Below are 19,110 nucleotides of genomic sequence, written 5' to 3' on the forward strand. Positions count from 1 at the left end.
TTCTTTCCATGATGAAGACGACGCATTGGTGAGCACCCTTTGGGTTCGTTCGCTTAGCCAATTACAGATCCACCTAACCGTAGTTTTGTCTAGCCCACATTTTACTAGTTTGTTTGCCAGAAGGTCGTGGGGGACTTTGTCGAAGGCCTTACTGAAATCCAGGTACGCTACATCCACAGCATTCCCTGTATCGACCCAACTCGTAACTCTATCAAAAAAAGAGATCAGATTAGTCTGGCATGACTTGTTTTTGGTAAATCCGTGTTGACTATTAGCAATGACCGCATTTGTTTCTAAGTGTTTGCAGACCACTTCCTTAATGATCTTTTCCAGAATCTTGCCTGGTATTGATGTGAGGCTGACCGGACGGTAATTGTTTGGGTCGTTCTTTTTTCCCTTCTTGAAGATAGGGACCACATTCGCCCTCCTCCAATCTGCTGGGACTTCTCCCGTTCTCCAAGAACTCTCGAAGATAATTGCCAGTGGTTCTGAAATAACTTCCGCTAGTTCCTTCAGTACTCTTGGATGTAGCTGATCTGGCCCTGGGGACTTGAATTCGTTTAGAGTGGCCAGGTGTTCCTTGACAACTTGTTTCCCTATTTGGGGTTGGATTTCCCCCAATCCTTCATCCATTCCATGTTGCTGAGGTTGAAGATGGCTTTCTTTTTCTGAGAAGACCGAGGCAAAGAAGGCATTAAGTAGTTCTGCCTTTTCCCTGTCCCCTGTCGCCATCACCCCATCTTCTCCTTGCAATGGCCCTATCGCCTCCTTTTTCTTCCTTTTTCTACCAACGTAAGCAAAAAAGCCTTTTTTGTTGTTTTTTATGTCCCTGGCAAGCCTGAGCTCATTTTGCGCTTTAGCCTTGCGAACCTTTTCCCTACAGGTGTTGGCTATATGTTTGAATTCTTCTTTGGTGATTTCTCCCCTTTTCCACTTCTTGTGCATGTCACTTTTGAGCTTTAGCTCAGTTAGAAGTTCTTTGGACATCCATTCTGGCTTCTTTGCACTTGTCTTATTTTTCTTCTTTGTTGGCACTGTTTGCATTTGCGCCTTGAGTATTTCACTTTTGAAAACAAAATGCTTTGAGATTTAAATAAATTGTTAATGAAGGAAATAATCCTAGATGGGACATGAATAAAATAGAGACTAAGTTACAAAGTGTGAATGTACAATAAGGGTGTTGATGTGAACAACGGCAATTAGGGTGTAGATTATATTCTTTTCTGGTGGTTTGCTAGCATAATCAAGTCATTCCCACAAAACAACCAGTCTTTTGCAATGATTTTTAGTGATGCAATTATAACTAACCCTTTTGTGTTAACCTTGTGAGGTGTTTGCTACACATCTTCATTGTGCTAGAATCCAGCAGCCCACTGCAAAATTAAATGTAGAAATGCCACTTTTTAGACAACTGGTGACATATGGTTCAATGTGTTCTGCAGGACCCCTCCTCCCTTATTCCCAACCTTTTCCTTCATATAACTTTTTAATTTTCTTCCCAGCATGAAAGTCAATAATGAATGTGATATGGCTAAGTCCCTATTCACATTTCCCCCTTAATGTGGGGAGTAGGCAAGAGGCTCCTAAATGAAACATTCTCATGCCACCCAGGGAATAGTAATGAATGTGCAGAAGTACATAATAGGGTACACTGAGTAAGGTTTATGGGAATTAGTATTGCATGTTCCATCCCTTTTTATCCTGTCTGGAGATGGACTGACAAACATTACTTTAAAACCACTGCTATAACTTCTCCCACATTCTAAGAAATTGCTTTTCTTTAACTACATGTTCAACTTCAGCTCAGGTGTAGCCCTACCCTGTATTATGTTATAATCCTCATACAATGTGGAAATGCCTGCTTTGGTGCAAATCTGTCGATGTTTTGAAGCCTAGACTTAGCATCTGAATAAAGAATATTTAATTTCTCCCAGTGCGCCTTTGCTGGAAGCTCCTCAAGAGTAACTGAATTGATTTATTCCTCAGCTGGGTTGCCTAATTTACCTTTTAATACCTTGCACCTTATCCAAGAATCTGATTACTTTTAGCTCATCTGTCTTACAGTGTAATATTGATATATGAATCTTATTTTTCTCTCTTTAGGACTGGACATATCCAATGAGAAGAGAGATGCAGGTATGGCTATATCCTTTCGTAAGTAGTTCATTAGATACTTGTTGCAGCTGTAAAGTTTTGCAAAATCACATGGTGCTCTGGGACACTCCCACGTGCTTCAGAGTTGGAGATGGATTGTTCAAGGAGCAAACCTATTCCCAAAGAAATCTTGGGAAAGTGCTTTCATGAGTTAGCTAGAACTACCATGAACCCAGGATCTGTGAACATTCACCATCCATGTTTGTTTCACATTGCAAACCATGGTCAGCTTGGTAAAAAAGGAAATCATTCTCACCTAAAGAAAGACGGCTACTGCAGGCTTTTGGGAAACTGTGTTCTATACTCCACACACTTTCTGTATTTTAATCAGATGTGGCCCTGTATTACCTTCTAGTTGAACGACATCTGTATCCCCTTCTTTGCTTTACTATACTGCACAGTTCCCACTCCTTTGTGCTGAAAGTCACTACGTCCATCGCTACTATCCTTGCCCCTAGCCAGCTGATCTCTTTCTGTTCCTATATATGAAGAAGTTCCCTTTCCGTTTCCTCGAGGTCCCTGGTGATAGTTTTCCAATGCAGGAGTTACTTCCGGCGTCTGGTCTGGAGGCTTCTGGCTCTGGCTGTGAACTGATCCTCTGATTGACTGTGGGCAGTGGAGAAGGCTAATGCTCATGTTATAACACCCTTGCTGCATTTGCCTTGAACGAACACACTTAAGTGTCTAAATTGGAAGTATGCATCCATCCATACAAAAAGTAATGAATACATTTAGAAAGGTGATTTTCAAAATGTGAAATGACAGCAATGCCCTTTTAACAACTTTTATTCTACACAAAAGTTTCATTAAATAAATGCTTATTTTAGAATATTGCCTAAAGATAAGACAAAAGCCTTGTTGTTGCCTCAGTACAAGTAAGCAAATGTGCAGGGTCATGTGTACATGCAGCGGGTACTTCCTTTCTTAAAGAGAGTTCCTTCTGTTCTTGTTAGCAAAATAAATATTTGGGGGTTACGCTTTGCACCACATTCCTAGAGTCTTTGATTCAGAACAGGGCTTGAGGCAGATGAAGAGCTGACTGCCTTTTTCACCATCTCTCAATCAAAGTGCACAGTACACGAAGTCGCCCATGTTATTTTGGTGCCTGAGGTGGAGATTCCCACAAATACTACCTTGAAAGTAAAAAATACAATAACAGCAAAGTAAATAATTTTCTGCTATCTGCTATATGAGACAAGCTACTACTATCTGCGTTATTGCAAATATGTGTACATAGATGTTAGCTGAATTGATTTTTGTACTTTTGGCAGCCTTTGAATTATGGCATAGCAATCTTCATTAAAAAGATTTTAAATTTATGTTTGTAGGGTTCTGAGTTGTGCAGAGAGGGTGAGCGGCTTCCAGTCACAATTAACAGCTGCATTTGAGGCAGAAATTCAGGAGAAGAAGATCTTTGCCTATTAAGTGTTAGGTTGTTGTGCATTTAGGAATCCTGCCAGTAAAATTTGTGTAACCCCCTTCATCATCATTGCTTAAAACAATCCAGATGGTTCAAGTAAGCAAGCCAGTGTACATACCTCAGAGCAGCAGATTAAAAAAAAAGAAATCCAGATTTTTAATTAAGCGATCCAGATAGAAGAAGCAATGATGAAATGAAGAGAGAAAAATGTGAAAGGGAGAGGCAGGCTGTAGCTAAACAGGCATTGAAACGTTTGGGTGAAAATTCAACCTGTGCATATGATTACGTTCTCTGGCTCAGTCTGAAATGATTATCTTGTCTGTGGGGCAACTTGTACCTTGGTTCTGCTAACCTCAACCATGCTAAGCTTTGAATTGCCTTTGAGGACTAAGGCTCAGAGCTGAGGGGGGAGCAGCTGTGAAGCAGGGCAGTTCTTGGAATTCTGGCCTGGGGATATGATTACCTTGGCAGGATGGGGCAGCTGCCTGCTGTCAAAATGTTTCACTCCACCTCTCTTGTTTCCCCAGACTCGTTCATGCGTCTGCCGGTGCCCTTTTTCATAGAACATTCCAAGTAGTGAATCATCAGAACCCAGTGTTGATACCCTTCCTGGCAGCTCTTAGTTGTGACTAAGCCGTGTGATTGAGCTTTCCACTTGTGACAACCTCAGGATACTTTGAGATGTTCTCACTGTGTCACTTTCTTGTGTTCTGGCTGAGCAAGTTTCCTTGCAGCTCCAGTGCTTATCAGTTCAGGAAAATAAATAGAGACTTCAGGCATGATTTGCTAAGACTTTCATCATAGCATCCTAGAGTTGGAAGAGAACCCCAAAGCTAACCCCCTAGCAGGCAATAATACACAATCAAAGCCTTCACTCTTGGTAGTGGCACATCGGCCTCTGTTTAAAAATGGCCAGAGGAAGGAGACAACCATTCTCCAAAGCAGCATATTCTGTGGTCAAACAGATCTTGCCATCAGGAAGTTTTTCCTAATGTTTAGAATCTCTTTTCCTGTACTTTGGCCCCGTTACTACATGCTTCTTGAAGACATGAGTGAGGGAATGGTCAAAAGCCATTAGAGCCCAAATAATATCTATCACATTAATTATTTCTATATACTTTTGACCCAACTAGATAATGCCAGTTAAATTGAACCCTTCCACCAATGTTGGGCTTACTGTCTAGTACAGGCATAGGCAAACTTGGACCCTCCAGGTGTTTTGGACTTCAACTCCCACAATTCCTAACAGACTCAGGCCTCTTCCTTTTTCCCCTCAGGTGATAGGAATTGTGGGAGTTGAAGTCCAAAATACCTGGAGGGTCCAAGTTTGCCCACGCCTGGTCTAGTAACTATTCTGTAGAAGACTGAATTTTGTTTCTTTTCCTTGCTTCCTTTTTTAAGGAGATTTTACCTGGGTTGTTCCTGGGCCCGTATTCTTCAGCTATGAAAAGCAAGGTTGGTTTGCCTTTTGATTAACTTTTGTTCACAATGCTGAGGCTATTTCAGTGAAGTACAACTGTCATAACTAAGCCATACCCAGGCTCTGGAAGCATGTTCAGGGCTGGTTTACTTTTCTCTTCTTCGTTAAAGCCTCTCTCTTTTTAAAAGTGTCCTGAAGATTCTTCTTTGTTGAAGGCTTTTGGATCTTTAATGTTCTACATTAGCCTGAAAAACATCTTAAATTGCTGAAATTATTTTACTGAATTTGTTTATTTTTACCCTACTGTTTTAGCTTTACTGTCATATTTGTATTTTTTCCCTGCATTATGTTTACATTTTTTGTTTTTATTTGCAATGGATTATGCCCCAAGGAAAGATGGGGTAGAAATCTGTTAATTAAAAATAAACAGACACCACTTAGGAATAGCTTCATATGTTTTCTCACACGTCCTCAAAGATGATATTGTTTGTTGATCAACTGTATCTTTGGCAAAGAGTGGTTCAGGTGGATGTGGATGGGACTTTTGGGAAAGTATGTTTGTTAATTTGGTTTTAAGGCATCAGAACCCCACTGAAATTTTAAAATAGTTTATTGTTTATCTTTCTCATTAAGATATTTTATTAAATATCTTAATAAAAAGTCCAAATACACTGAAGGCATGAGATTTTATCTGATCTTGGAAGTGAAGTAAGGGCAGTCCTGGTTAATACTTGGGTGGGAGACTGCTAACAAATACTAGGTGCCATAGGCTCTGTTTCACAGGAAGGAAGTGACAAAACTGCCATTGAGGATTCCAAGAAAACCATATTAACTTCATGGTGTTGCCATTAGTTGACAGGTGACTTTGAAATGACATGCACCCATGTATCACAATGAAATGACAACTAGCTATATATTTGTCTGTGTTTTGTCAATTGGTGTTGCAAAGAGTTCTCACTTTTCGTCCTGAAACTTTCTTTTACAGCTACCTATACTTCAGAAGCATGGAATCACTCATGTAATATGCATAAGGCAGAATATTGAAGCAAACTTTATAAAACCAAACTTTCAACAGTTATTTAGGTAAGATAAAGCCCTGTTCTGAAAATTAGCATCACAAAGCCTTCTTCACTTATGTTCTTGTTGTCTAGGTGTAATTCTGAGTAATAGTAGTGCTAAACAGAATAGCAGGCCATATGTGTCAAGTCTCTGTGGACCCTGCTGTTTGTCTAGTATATTGTATGTTAGTAGTCATCTAGTTAACAGTTAAGTGGATTAAGAGAGAGATAAAGAACTCAAGTTACCCTTTTGTTCCTGCAGTATTATGACTTGGGAAAATTGAGAGAAAAAAGATGGAGTGATGATGCAAAGACAGGGTGTGCTGTGCTAATTTTTGGCGTGTTCTGTCCTGTTGAAATGTGGGACATATTTCCAGTTCTCCCAAAATTACACCAGCATGATTTTATATCCTGTTTCCTTTTCTAACTAATTTTTTATTTTCACTTAACTCCAGCCACAGTAGAGAATGATTAATAGGATGAGACCATCATTTCATATCTCCACAGTTCAAGAATTCTGGGTTCAGGATGCAGTTTATAGAGGCCTGTTTTGATACTAATGTATTCATGGGATATGGTTACCTCTCTTCCTTGAAGGCACTGATTTGGGTTATATTACTCCTAGTATAGTCTAAAGCTTCCCCCATATTCAGATTAGTCCTTTCAGCAGCTAGTTTATATATAAACATAAATTCAGTAGTACCACATATTGGGGAAATTTGTTAGTTAATAATGATTATGGGTATTTTATTGGTTGGAAAAGAAATGTAAAAATATAAAATAATACAAAGTGGGAAATATCAGTTTAATCTGTTTTAAACACCATCTCTTCTTGGATGCGTAGTGTAGGTCTGAAGCCCCTGTCCACTCTGAAAAATGATTCCCAGCCGCACAGAAGTTGTCCACTTGTACTAGAGGGCATAGGACAAATCATAATAACCCTTGTTCTGTTTCAAATAGATCAGCATCCTAGGTGCCCTTTGTATTCTTTGCAAAATTGGGAGGTGGAGACCTGGATCATTCTCTGTTCTGCTGAGAAAATGTCATAATCTTTACTTTAACAGCTTAGATTATTTTGCTGCCTCAGTTTTGGAGATGGGGAACCCAAGTATCAAATTGCATGTTTCACTGCAGTAGCATGTGACAAAATCCTAGCGTAGAGACAGAGAGCTGCCATGTCAGACAATGAGTCCTTTATCTCTCACTATTGCCTTCATTAGCTGTTAGTGGCTTTCTAGGGCAGGACTGGGGGCTGCAGGTTCCTCTGTGCAGCTCTGGATGTGTTATTTTTTTAATCAAAATTTTGATTTTGCAATTGTTTTTACTTGAAATACTGTGAACGAAGGCAAAAAATAGCAAAGATGAGGAAGAAGAGGCAGTGGTATGGCAGTGCCAAAGACCTCTCCTTGCAAAAATGAGCCAAAGAGCTCTACCCTGGGGACAGATACAGGCAACACCTCAAATATCCGAAATACTTTCTCTTTTCCTTCACTGCCCAAAATCAGCTTCCTGCTTTCATCTGCAAGTGGCTGGTTCAGCCTGTTTCAGTTTTGACATAAGAAGTTGATCCTTGGCACCAAGAGAAAAGGTGCAAAGAGTTTCTTGATGGGAGACTTGGCGTTCTCTGTTTCTATAATAAAACAAAGTTCTCTATATTGTTGTGGGTGGGAGAATCACTCCAATGCTGAACAAACTGCTCAGATGAGATCATGCTACTCCAGTAATTTTGTTCATTGGGAGAAGGGGAGGGCCACAAAAAGGGGGCTGGGGATCACATCTAGCCTGTGAGCTATATTTACTCACCTTCCCTCATGGGTTTCAGGTAATCTCTTCCCTGTCCAGAGGTTTTAAACTCAGATTTTCTGTATATAAAGCATATGTTCTGCTTCGTCAATCAAACATTGGCCCCTCACTCTTGGTAGTGGCAAGCGGCTGGAAAGAAAGAGAGCAGTGAAGCATCACTCGATTGGTTGCTTTTCTCCTGAAATTGTCCTCCCCTGAGCCAGTTCTATCTCCGGAGGTTTTGGATGTGGTTTGCTAAGGGCATTTAGTAACAGAAGGAGTTGTAAGCAGCATCAACGTACGCTATTTATCCTATGTCAGAAACCTGCCTTTCAGCTTCCCATTCTTTATAGCAGTTTCATATGATGAGAGCAATGCTTTCTAGTACAGATGTCAATACTTTTGAAAAACTGAGGTCCTTGCTGTGTACTTAACACACTTGTTTTAATTGTAGGTATTTAGTCTTGGATATTGCAGATAATCCCATTGAAAACATAATAAGGTTTTTCCCTACGGTAAGTGTTTTTTATATCTTTTCTGCTAGATTGTTTTATTATCCTACCTTTCAGAAGTAATCTGAGTTAATGCAGCCCTGTGTGTGGGAGGTGAGACAACCTGTCTGAACGCTTCTGCTAGATGAACGAGGGACTTCCACCAGCAGTAACTGATAATAATTCTCTAGGTAGCATTTTATATGCCTTATTTGCATGTTGTCTTCTGTACTGCCCTCATAACAAAATGGATCAAATGTTAACTGGTAGTATTTCTAGTTTCCATGGTTACAATTTACTGGGAAGTTATCTTGCACAAACTCCAGTAAATAAATTAGACCAGTATAAGAGCACATTGGTGGTTTTGCATGGCACCTATGCATTCCAAAGTGATGTGTGCAGAAGGACTTTCCAAAATTGATGGAAGTTGTTAGCCCCATATGTATTCTGAAGAAGAACAAGGGCAGCGTGCTCATTAGCATACAAATGTTATCATGCTGCTATCTTTGATGTTGATTTTGGTATATCAGCATAAGGACATTTGAGTTTGCTGTAATGGGAATTGAATCTCTTTCCCCCCACTTCTTTAGACTAAGGAGTTTATTGATGAAAGCTTACAAACTGGAGGTATGTGCTTTCAATTCTCTATTTGCTTTTGTAATTGATGAAGTGAGAAGATTTATATTTTGCAAATACATTGATTCCCCCCCCCCCCCCCCGCCCCAAGAGTTTGTGTCTATAGAAAATATTTGAGGTAGCTGTTCATGGTAAAGGGCACAGTAAGTGCCCTTTACCGGTTACAGGCCTTTCCTGACCAGACAGAAAACAAGACAGAAGGAAGGGCACTCACACAGTTTTATAAGATGTTCTTGCATTTTCTTCATCCGGAAATATAGCAGTTTTTACACTCTCAAGTCAACATGAATCTGTTTTGGTGATCCTTTTAATCTGGGTGGGAAGGTAATGGTGTGTAGATCCTGCTGGACTGCAGTTTTGTACCCAGATAAATAGCGATGAGAGATGATGGTAGTTGTAGCACAGCACCATCTGGAATGGCATACGTTTCTGGCTGTAAAATGATGCTTTAGAGTCAAAGAATAATGCCCCAGTCAATAGGTTAAACCTTATAAATAGCTTCTAGCTATAAATGGATGAATCACAACCACATATGGTAGCCTTTTTTGGTTAATTGGAAGGAAGCAAACTTGTTTAGTCTATCATTCTGCTTCCCTCTTAGGCATGCTTAATATGATCATGCAGATTTTAGTGCTAGCACCTATTGTGTTAATGGTTTAAATTAGTGTTGTGTTAAACTAGCTTGTGTTTGGGTTGATTTTCTCTAATGGTTTTGCTTATAATAGTTAGTTCCCTGGTTGATTACAGAGGCTCTGCTTTGCCGGAGTCCTTCTGTCTTCCTTCCATGTAGATGTAAGCGAGTTGCACTAAGTCCTGCTTAGGCTGCTGGACAGGCCTCTTCCCCACTTAGCATTCTGTCCTTCAGAGGTACAGACATGCAGTCTCCCTGCAACCCTAATACCTGGTCACTGTTTGCTGAAAGAGTTATGGACTGTATGCTGGGGTTTACATTAAATGACAAAAGTATGAAATGTAGTTGCTGTGGAAATTCTGCTTTCTTGTATAAAGTAACTTTCTTCATTCTCAGGGAAAGTTCTTGTCCATGGGAACGCAGGGATTTCCAGAAGGTAACAAAGTTCACACTTTAAAAATAAAACATTCACAAGGAGTGGCCAACATACCTTACTTTGTTTTTTTTTTTTTCTTTTCAGTGCTGCCTTAGTTATTGCATACATAATGGAAACATTTGGAGTGAAGTACAGGTAAGAAAACCCACGAACCTGCTTTGAACTATTTTGTGGAAAGGGATTTGCTAAGTGGCAAGGCTTAGTCTTTAGCATTTCTAGGTAGCATGGTTATTATACTTTGAATATGTTTTAATGGTTTTTAACTGGGATTTTTAAAATACTGTTTATATCAAATCCTGTTTTAATGTTTTCATATTTGTATATTTTAAATTGTACTCTAATGTTTTTATGTTAAGCCACTTTGACTTTTCTCCAGGAGAGATAAAGCGGGTATAAATAAATATAATAATAAATAATAATAATAAATCCCTTTACCAGTTAGCCATTGCCTGTTCGTATAGACAGCACTGTGCAGTGATTTGTTTTCCTGTAGTACGGAGAGGCAGTCCTTTATGCCGGGTCTGACTCCTCCTTTCCCTCTCCTCCCCTTTTAGTTAATAGCCAGTTAACTGTACCAATGCTTTTGACACGAAATAAATAAATAACTATATAGTTAATAGCCAATGTGCTGTGTAGTTGGATCACTCTGACTCTGAAGTGTTTGTGTGGTTAGAGGGGTGGTGGTGAGTTCATTTCAGTTCCTTCAAATGGACATGTCGATTGCTATCAGAAAAGGAGTGAAAGTAAACACAATCTCTATGATAAACTCTGTTGCTGAGGAGCCTTCTAGTGGCCAGAAGCAAGAAAAGCATGTGGAGTCTTCGGATAAAAGGGATAGGGAGTTCTCTCCTGGGGAAAGTGATCAGACTATACCCAAATATGTTTCTCCAAGTTTTGCAAATGGTGTTGGAGTAAGGGAATGTGTCCTCAGTTGGATCCAGTGGGGTTTGTTTTGGCTTTATTTATTTATTTATTTATTTTATTACAATACTTATATCCCGCCCTTCTCACTGTCAAGACCCAGGCTGCAGAGCACCAATAACCATACACAGAGGCCAGAATCTATCTAATATCTTTATTGTAGGAGTATATAAAGTTAATAAAAACAAGTGTAGAAAATAGTCCAGAAGTAGACCTTTCAGGAAAGGTCAAAATTAGTCCAAAGAAACAATGTGCAATATGAAATATTAAGGTCCAAAGTTGTAATCCAGTAACCGAAACACTCACTTTGCCAAGCAAAGTGAGGGGAGATGACAAGGTCCTTCAGTCCATGAAACTTAAGCAAGGCTAGGAAGTAAACTTGATTCTTGGAACACTAGGCTTAATTCAAGGCAACAAGAAATGAGGAGCAAGAACAGGATCCGTGGTAAATTCGTGGCGAGGTCCGGGAAGCAAGGCAAGGTCCGTAGAGCAAGACAAGGTCCTGGGAAGCAAGGCTGGAAACGGGAACAAAGGGCTACCTACTCCCGAAGCTGACGAATTGACTCCGCAAGGTTCCTACGTGGGCAAAACACCTAAATAGGGTCTCGTTTTCCCGCCAAAGAACAATTCTCTGGGGAACCAGAACCGAAAGCCATTCTCTGTGTCCAGATGCATGACTCCCTAAAGTTTCCCATGGGAAGCAGGCTTAATCAGCTGAATGCCTGGCAGCGATCCTAGCGCTCCTGCGAGAAGCCTCCTGAGCGCTTTTCTGTTGTTTATAATAATCACGGCGAGAAAATGGGGGAGATTTCGGCTCAAGGCTTGTTTGGCAGACTTCTGGAAGGCAAATCTCCTGCAGGTGCAAGGGCTCCAATTCTGGCTGAAAAAGCTCCAATTCTGGCTGAAACGGTGGGAAACCTAAGTTTTCCTCTTCATCTGTCACAACAGTGCTAGGAACGGGACTACATGGCCCATGAGTCATCACACTCACCCATAGGGGACTCAGGGCGGCTTACAATAAAACACAGTATAAAAATACTACAAACAATTCAATCAGTTAAAAATTAAATACATTAAACATTGATAAAAATATACATACAAATACACAACTTTCTGCAGTCCAGTTTGAATAAGGGTCTTAAGAGATATGTGTCAGCCTTAGTTTCTGTTTTGCAGGGTCAGCAAGATAATCCACTTGCATCTTTTTCTCATGTTCAGAATTATTTGAAGGGGTTAGTTCTGCTTAAACCACGAACATCCATCATTTTCCTGCATGAAACTTGTAGTTTTATCTGCTCCTTTTAAATGCTTGAGATCAGTGGTATTGAAATTTCTTAGCTTTGAAGTTTTGGGTTTAACTGTTGTTACTTCAACTCAAGAGTCTCTGAATTGAGAGTTCTATCAGTCTGGAAGAGGTAATGCATTTTTCATAAGGATTCTCTTATTTTTCATTTGGGTCCTTCTTTTCTTTCTAAAGTAAATAATGTATTCTATCATTCCCAGAAGATTGTTCTGCCTTAATTTTTGTTCAGATTTTAAAGCACCACAGGAAAAAGAATGACATGAATCGGATGTGTGTAAATCATTGAAATTCTATCTAGACAGAACTAGGGGTTTTCATAGGTACGTTTGTCTTTTTTGAAGAGTTGGCTAAGAGTCATTTATCTTGTTCTATTGTTTGCGACAGTATATTGAGTTGGCTTTTGTGCATAGCTTCAAACCAGTTCCAGAGGGAATTTGGGCTCGTAGTGATGCCATTTCTGAGGGTTTGAGCATGACGGCTTTGTTGTTGATTTTTAGAATTGTCCTTGTTAGTTAGCAGGATTGAGAATTTTGTTTTAAAGGATGTGTCTTTTGGTAGACATATTCTTCCACAGGTTGTGTTGCCCACCCTGATAGTACGGTGATTGCTTGTGTCGGGCCCAGAATGAAGTTTCCTTTTCTGCAGCTTTGGGGAAGCTTGTTACCCTTGTTAGTGTATTTGTTTGGTTTCATCCCATAGGCAGTGTGTTTTCCTTTGTCATTCCATCACTGGGAAATGTGGGTGGGACGGTATCTTACCCTTAGGGTGGTGAAGATGATTGACAGATAATAAGCCCTGTCTGTCAAGCATAAGGAGGAGCCAGACCCAGTGTAAATTATTATGTTCCAATCTTACACAAGGCACCTTCATACAATAATTGTTTGTTCTCAACTGGTGGGTTGTTAGGTGCCCAAAATAGGATTACCAGGTCCTGTATTTCTTCAATTCTAAGATGCCATCAATTGTAAGACACAGGCTAATTTCAGTACCACCAACTGAAGAAAGTCTTTATTTTATTTATTTATTTACAGTATTTATATTCCGCCCTTCTCACCCCGAAGGGGACTCAGGGTGGATCACATTAACCATATAAGGCAAACATTCAATGCCTTAACATAGAACAAAGACAAGACAAACGTGGGGCTCCGAGCTGGCCTCAAACTCATGACCTCTTGGTCAGAGTGATTTATTGCAGCTGGCTGCAGCTGGTTGCTCAACAGCCTGTGCCACAGCCCGGCCAGTTTATATACACACACACACACACACACACATACATGCACGCACACCCCCCCCCCCTTTATTCTAAAATACATCTCCTTTTTAGAGGTCTTTATATGTGAATAGTTCAAAAGGTACCACTCCATGAAGTTATGCCAGCCACCTGACCTAGGAAGTGTCTATGGACAACACTGGCTCTTCGGATTAAAAATGGAGATGAGCACCAACCTCTAGAGTCAAACACGACTAGACTTAATGTCAGGGGAAAATCATTACCTTTGCTATATAGGGAAAGGTGTGTCTTGGAATCAAAGAAATAGGGTAACTACTATCTTTTTTCTCAGTTACAACAATAAGCTCACCTCTAGGACTAGTAGTAAGCTAGGTTGGACCAAGTTCTATAATAAAGTAGTGCTAGCCGATGTAGGAAAGAAAGCGATGATACAAATAGATCTTCATTCTTAAAAGGTTTCAATGTTGTGCATCTTTAAAAATCAATACTTTTCCACTAAAAACTAATTGCATCTTATCAAAGTGGAGGGATGAGCTTGAAAGTTTTAGAAGATGAAAGGGATAAAAACAGTCTGGTTTGCAGTTTTCTTTTTGTGTCAAGCTATGTTTCCTTTTCTCTTTCACACTGCAGTCTTCAGCAGCAAAATTGGGGCAAACTGCACTGTTGCTGCTGCTGGGGTTGCGGCAGAAGGCCCTTTGGTTGAGGGGGCTGGGCTCTTCTGGCTTCGCATGCGGGTTGGTTTTAGAGATAATGTTAGGGATTAATGCAAGCTGAAGGGATGGGATTGGGTTTGGGGTTTTTTATATTGCAGGAAGAGTGTGCCTGTGTTATTGTAATTGTGCCCATGAATATGTCCTAAGAACTCTTTGTCTAGACCAGGCATGGGCAAACTTCGGCCCTCAGCTCCCACAATTCCTAACAGCTGGTAGGCTGTTAGGAATTGTGGGAATTGAAATCCAAAACACCTTAAGGGCCGAAGAAGGCCCATGCCTGGTCTAGAGAAATTGAGCATTTGCCTTGGTCTTTTGGTGCCAGGATTCAAGTTTGGTTTTTGTCATAGAATCATTGTACCCTCAGCCTCAGATCTCCATTTGTAAAATGGAAGTGCTGCTCCTCATAGGATTGTAGTAGGAATGAACTCGCTAAGGACTGCTACAGCTATGTTTCATTGGCCCATGTACCCTCACCAGGCCTTGCTTGCTACCAGATGTCCCTAGTCCTTCCGTCCTGGTTCGGTGCTTAATGGCTGTACCAGGAAATTTGGATTAAGAATTTCATATAGAGAGAAATCTATAAACATAAGTATCAGCAAATGGTTATGAAGTATTAACTTACTAAAGTTAAGCAAATTTTTCCTCTACTGGTCATGACTAATACGTGCATGGGCGTTTCTTGAGGGCCCTTGTATGTGATTCCAAGCTCCCTTGAGGGAAGGAAGAATGAAAACATAACTAAACAAACAATACCAGGTTCATGAGTCAGGAACCAAATGAAAACTAATATTAATCCAATATGAAAACTAAGACTTCTCTCTCTCTTTTGTTAGGGATGCATTTACATATGTGCAAGAAAGAAGGTTTTGTATAAATCCCAATGCTGGATTTGTTCATCAACTTCAGGTAAGTCTTTTTCCCGTCAGTGAGATGATATTCATAATTGGAAAGTATCTGATGTATCTTACTGGGCACATATCTCAAAATGCATTGGTATTGCTTCTGAATTGGAAGTAAAAACAAATATAGGAGCTTGTGTGATATATAACATTTTCAGCAGTGGAGAGCAGGTTTGCTCCTCTCTTTTGCTGTTATAGGCAGGAATCCAAGAAGCTTAGAATCCTAGAATAATAGAGTTGGAAGAGACCTCATGGGCCATCCAGTCCAACCCCCTGCCAAGAAGCAGGAAATCGTATTCAAAGCTTTGAGAAGAACCTTCTTGTGATAACACCCTAATTAGGAGCCTGGTCTTTTGATGCTGTTGAAGCATTCCTCGTAGAAAACCCAACAGAAAAACAGATAGGAACCAGACAAGAAAAAAAGCGGAGCAACCTAAGCCAGTTACTCCCCCCCCCTCTTGAATAACACTTTTGGCTTTGGAGGGTGGTCTTGTCTACTACGGAAGACCTAAGACCATAATTAAAGTCTCACATCTGAGAAGGCCGTCTTCCACATCTTCAGTAGATTGACTTCACTTGTGGGAGACAAAGAGGTTAATGGATTTTAACTGTGAATTTTAATACTGTTATGTTTAATTCTCTTTTAATGTATGCATATTTGTATATTTTAAATTATGGGGCCCCTGGTGGCACAGTATTTTAAAGTGCTGAGCTGCTGAACTTGCGGACCAAATGGTCCCAGGTTCAAATCCCGGGAGTGGAATGAGCGCCCGCTGTTAGCCCCAGCTCCTGCCAACCTAGCAGTTCGAAAACATGCAAATGTGAGTAGATCAATAGGTACGGCTCCAGCAGGAAGGCAGTGGCGCTCCATGCAGTCATGCCGGCCACATGACCTTGGAGGTGTCTATGGACAACGCCGGCTCTTCGGCTTAGAAATGGAGATGAGCACCAACCCCCAGAGTCAGACATGACTGGACTTAACGTCAGGGGAAACCCTTACCTTACCTTTACTTTTAATTGTAAGCCGCTTTGAGTCTCCTTTGGGAGAGAGAAGGTGGGGTATACATAATTTTTTTTAAAAAGGCCCCCTCCATTTCCCCTGGCTGCCCGTTTCTTTCTTTCATGCTTTGGAGATTAATGTATTACTTGTGTTTACTCCTTTTGTTTGATTTGGCTGCTGCATATATCTGAGTATTTGAAGATGTGATCAATTAATCTTAGCTGGCAAAGTAAACAGAAACCAGGAGCTGGTGACATTTAGACTTCTTATCCCAGGAAGCTGGGACTTTTGCAGTGAAGCTAGTGAATTGCAAGTCCTGCTTCCATTATATAGTTCTCAGTAGCCAGGGCTTTATGATATGTAATTTGGGAGAAACAGTTTCATTCCTTCTCTGAATCTACTGATAAGCTGAAAAGCTGTGACGTGTCCACATACCCTCATTCTAGTTCAAGGTAGCATACCAATCGCATGTTGTTGTCTGTCTTCAAGGTTTGGCAACCATGGGGTTTCTTGGCAAGAGCGGAATTCATGTCAAATTCTCAGACCAACATTTTCATACGTTTCTGATTCAACAGGCCTTCTCTACTTAGGTCTAATAAAGGACTTATGCCAGTGTTTTTAATAATTATTTTCCAGTTGCAAAACCGTTCTCCGTTTATTTGGAACAGCAGGACTTTCCCTCCTTTTGCTTTTTTTGTCAAGATCCTTATTTGAGTAGAGTCCATTTGTTTAACTGTTTGCACCTATCTTTCTTAGGAATACGAAGCCATCTATCTTGCAAAGTTAACTATCCAAATGATGTCCCCTCGACAGCTGGAACGGTCACTGTCTGTTAGTACAGGTGAGCAGCTCTTTCTTGTACTTAATAGCTAGATATTATTCCTGATATAATTAGTCTTTGGATACTAGTTTGAGATGCCAACATGTAACATAGGAAGTCTCCCAAAATTAGTTGGCATCACTAAAATGGGAGATGGTCCATACTGGACAAATCAGTTTGAACTTCTACAGCAGCCTCAGGGCGGCAAGGAAGTGATCATTTGAATAAAGACGGCTGAAATGGATTCAAGTGGAAGGTGACTAGATCGTGACAAAACTCAGGTGCGTGTAATTAATAAAAGTGTATTATTTTACATTTCTATTTCTTATTTTCTATAAATCAACCTTGGCTTTCTGGCTTGCCCTTATAAAAGGAATTTTCAGAGGCAGTTTGGTCATCTAAAGCAAAACCAAACTGTTTTCAGAACTAGCTCTAGTTGCACTTGCTCTTTTCTTTTGGAAGGCTTTGTATTTCCATCTTCTTGACCACTTTCTCCAATCACTGGCCTGCTTTATAGGAAGCCTGAAACGTACTCATGAAGAAGATGAAGAAATCGCCAATATGCAAGCAGCAGCTCAGAACGGTTGATGCCAAGGGCCCCTCGGACTTGCTTTTGGGGACTTTCTTCTTGTGGCAGCTGCTAATCTTACCAGGATGAACAACCACCGGATGTAATTTTTAAAAAATGGGAGACGAGTCCACCTTCCTTATGCAAACCTGCTCCTCCAGTAGCACACCAAGCAACATTGTAAAGGTATTGGATCCCTCGGCTGACTAGATGGCACTGATTGTTTTACTCCTCCTGGTCTTTTTTTTTTTTTACACTTTATAGTTTTACCCTAAACCAAGACTTTGGACTTGCAAAGAGGTATTATTGCAATAATGCACTTTTCATACTTGAAAATTTCTTTATTTGTATTGCTAAAGTTATTACTTAAGCAAAAATGCAAGTGGGGATGATTTGTTTATAAAGTTTTGTGTAATTTATAACAAGAGTATTTAGTAAAAAAAAAGAAAGAAAAAAGAAACAAATTCCTAAAATTCACTACGGTTTGTGTTTGTTTCATTTCACAAATATTTGCTTCAGGCAGAGGAAAACCAAATTTTGGCAGTTACCAAAACATATTGCGGTGATCACCATGAAGTAAAAACTGTGGGTTCAGTCTTTCTAAAAAGATCGTGTTAGAAACAAAGTCTCTTCTGGTGTGAGATAATCAGCCATCTACAGTGACGTTGCCCAGGGGATGTCCGGATGTGTTACCATCCTGCTAGGAAGCATCTCTCATGTCCCCACATGGGAAGCTAGGGCTGACAGATGGGAGCTCATCCTGTCTTGTGGATTTGAACCGCCAACCCATTGTACCACTGCAACCCCTTAGTTTAATGCTGCCATTAATTTAATGGAAAACTCAAGATCATCTTAAGAAATGAATTGGCTGCTCCTTTGTCTCCCCTTGGCTGTTCCCTGGAAGGTCAAAAAGCCATTGGGAGTGTGAATTTTCTCATAAGACAACAACCCATAGGATAAGCTCAAAAGACAATTCAGATGAATATTGCAGCCCACAACCAAATTGTATTCCCCTCCCTGCACTCATAATCAAGGCCCACCATTGAATTAACCTTTTTTTCAGTTTCAGAGATGAAACATATACTGGGATCCCAAGGATCTAAGCCATGATTTTGCACAAAATGCTTACAAAGCAAGAAGTGAACACCAAGGCTTTTTTTGGAAATTTCGTACATACATTAACTTACTTCATGTTTAATCCCTACTTTTCCTCCAAGGAGATCATGGGGATATGCAGTATAATCTCCGCAGTGAGTGCCTTCCAATGGTTGTTGCTCCCTCTTTTTAGAATATGTCATAATGGGGAGTAGATAGGATACTTCTCCCTTCATCGGCACAAATGGAGTAACTAATAGTGTACTTTATTAGGATCTAAGTGTTGCAAACAATATAACGTAATTGTTGGAAAGCTAATTCCTAACAGCGGCTGAGGGGGAAAAGGAAAGGGCCTGGGGCTGTTAGGAATGGTGGGAGTTGAAGTCCAAAACACCTGGAAGGTCCAAGTTGGCCCATGCCTGCTCTAACAAACTCTCTAAGGTGGGCTGAAGTGAATGGGTTTTTAAATCTACTGCAAACAGGTATGTCTTCCCCACACTTTATTAAGAGAAAACGGCATCATGGTGATAAG

General features: G+C 40.3%; 1 protein-coding gene across 1 annotated transcript in view; it reads left to right on the forward strand.

The window, feature by feature from the left end:
• styx (serine/threonine/tyrosine interacting protein) overlaps positions 1–17,960 on the forward strand; it is a 33,353-nt gene extending 15,393 nt beyond the window's left edge. Inside the window, exons 2-11 of the mRNA XM_003227787.4 lie at positions 2,104–2,136; positions 4,976–5,029; positions 5,980–6,077; positions 8,289–8,349; positions 8,916–8,952; positions 9,989–10,028; positions 10,113–10,163; positions 15,030–15,102; positions 16,852–16,936; positions 17,433–17,960. Of these exons, the coding sequence (XP_003227835.1) occupies positions 2,104–2,136; positions 4,976–5,029; positions 5,980–6,077; positions 8,289–8,349; positions 8,916–8,952; positions 9,989–10,028; positions 10,113–10,163; positions 15,030–15,102; positions 16,852–16,936; positions 17,433–17,503 (603 nt within the window). The 3' untranslated portion in view covers positions 17,504–17,960. The remainder of the gene's footprint in view (positions 1–2,103; positions 2,137–4,975; positions 5,030–5,979; positions 6,078–8,288; positions 8,350–8,915; positions 8,953–9,988; positions 10,029–10,112; positions 10,164–15,029; positions 15,103–16,851; positions 16,937–17,432) is intronic.
• The last annotated feature ends 1,150 nt before the right edge of the window (positions 17,961–19,110 follow it).

The sequence above is a fragment of the Anolis carolinensis genome, chromosome 1 (genome assembly GCF_035594765.1).
Source record: "Anolis carolinensis isolate JA03-04 chromosome 1, rAnoCar3.1.pri, whole genome shotgun sequence".
Taxonomy (NCBI): Eukaryota; Metazoa; Chordata; class Lepidosauria; order Squamata; family Dactyloidae; genus Anolis; species Anolis carolinensis.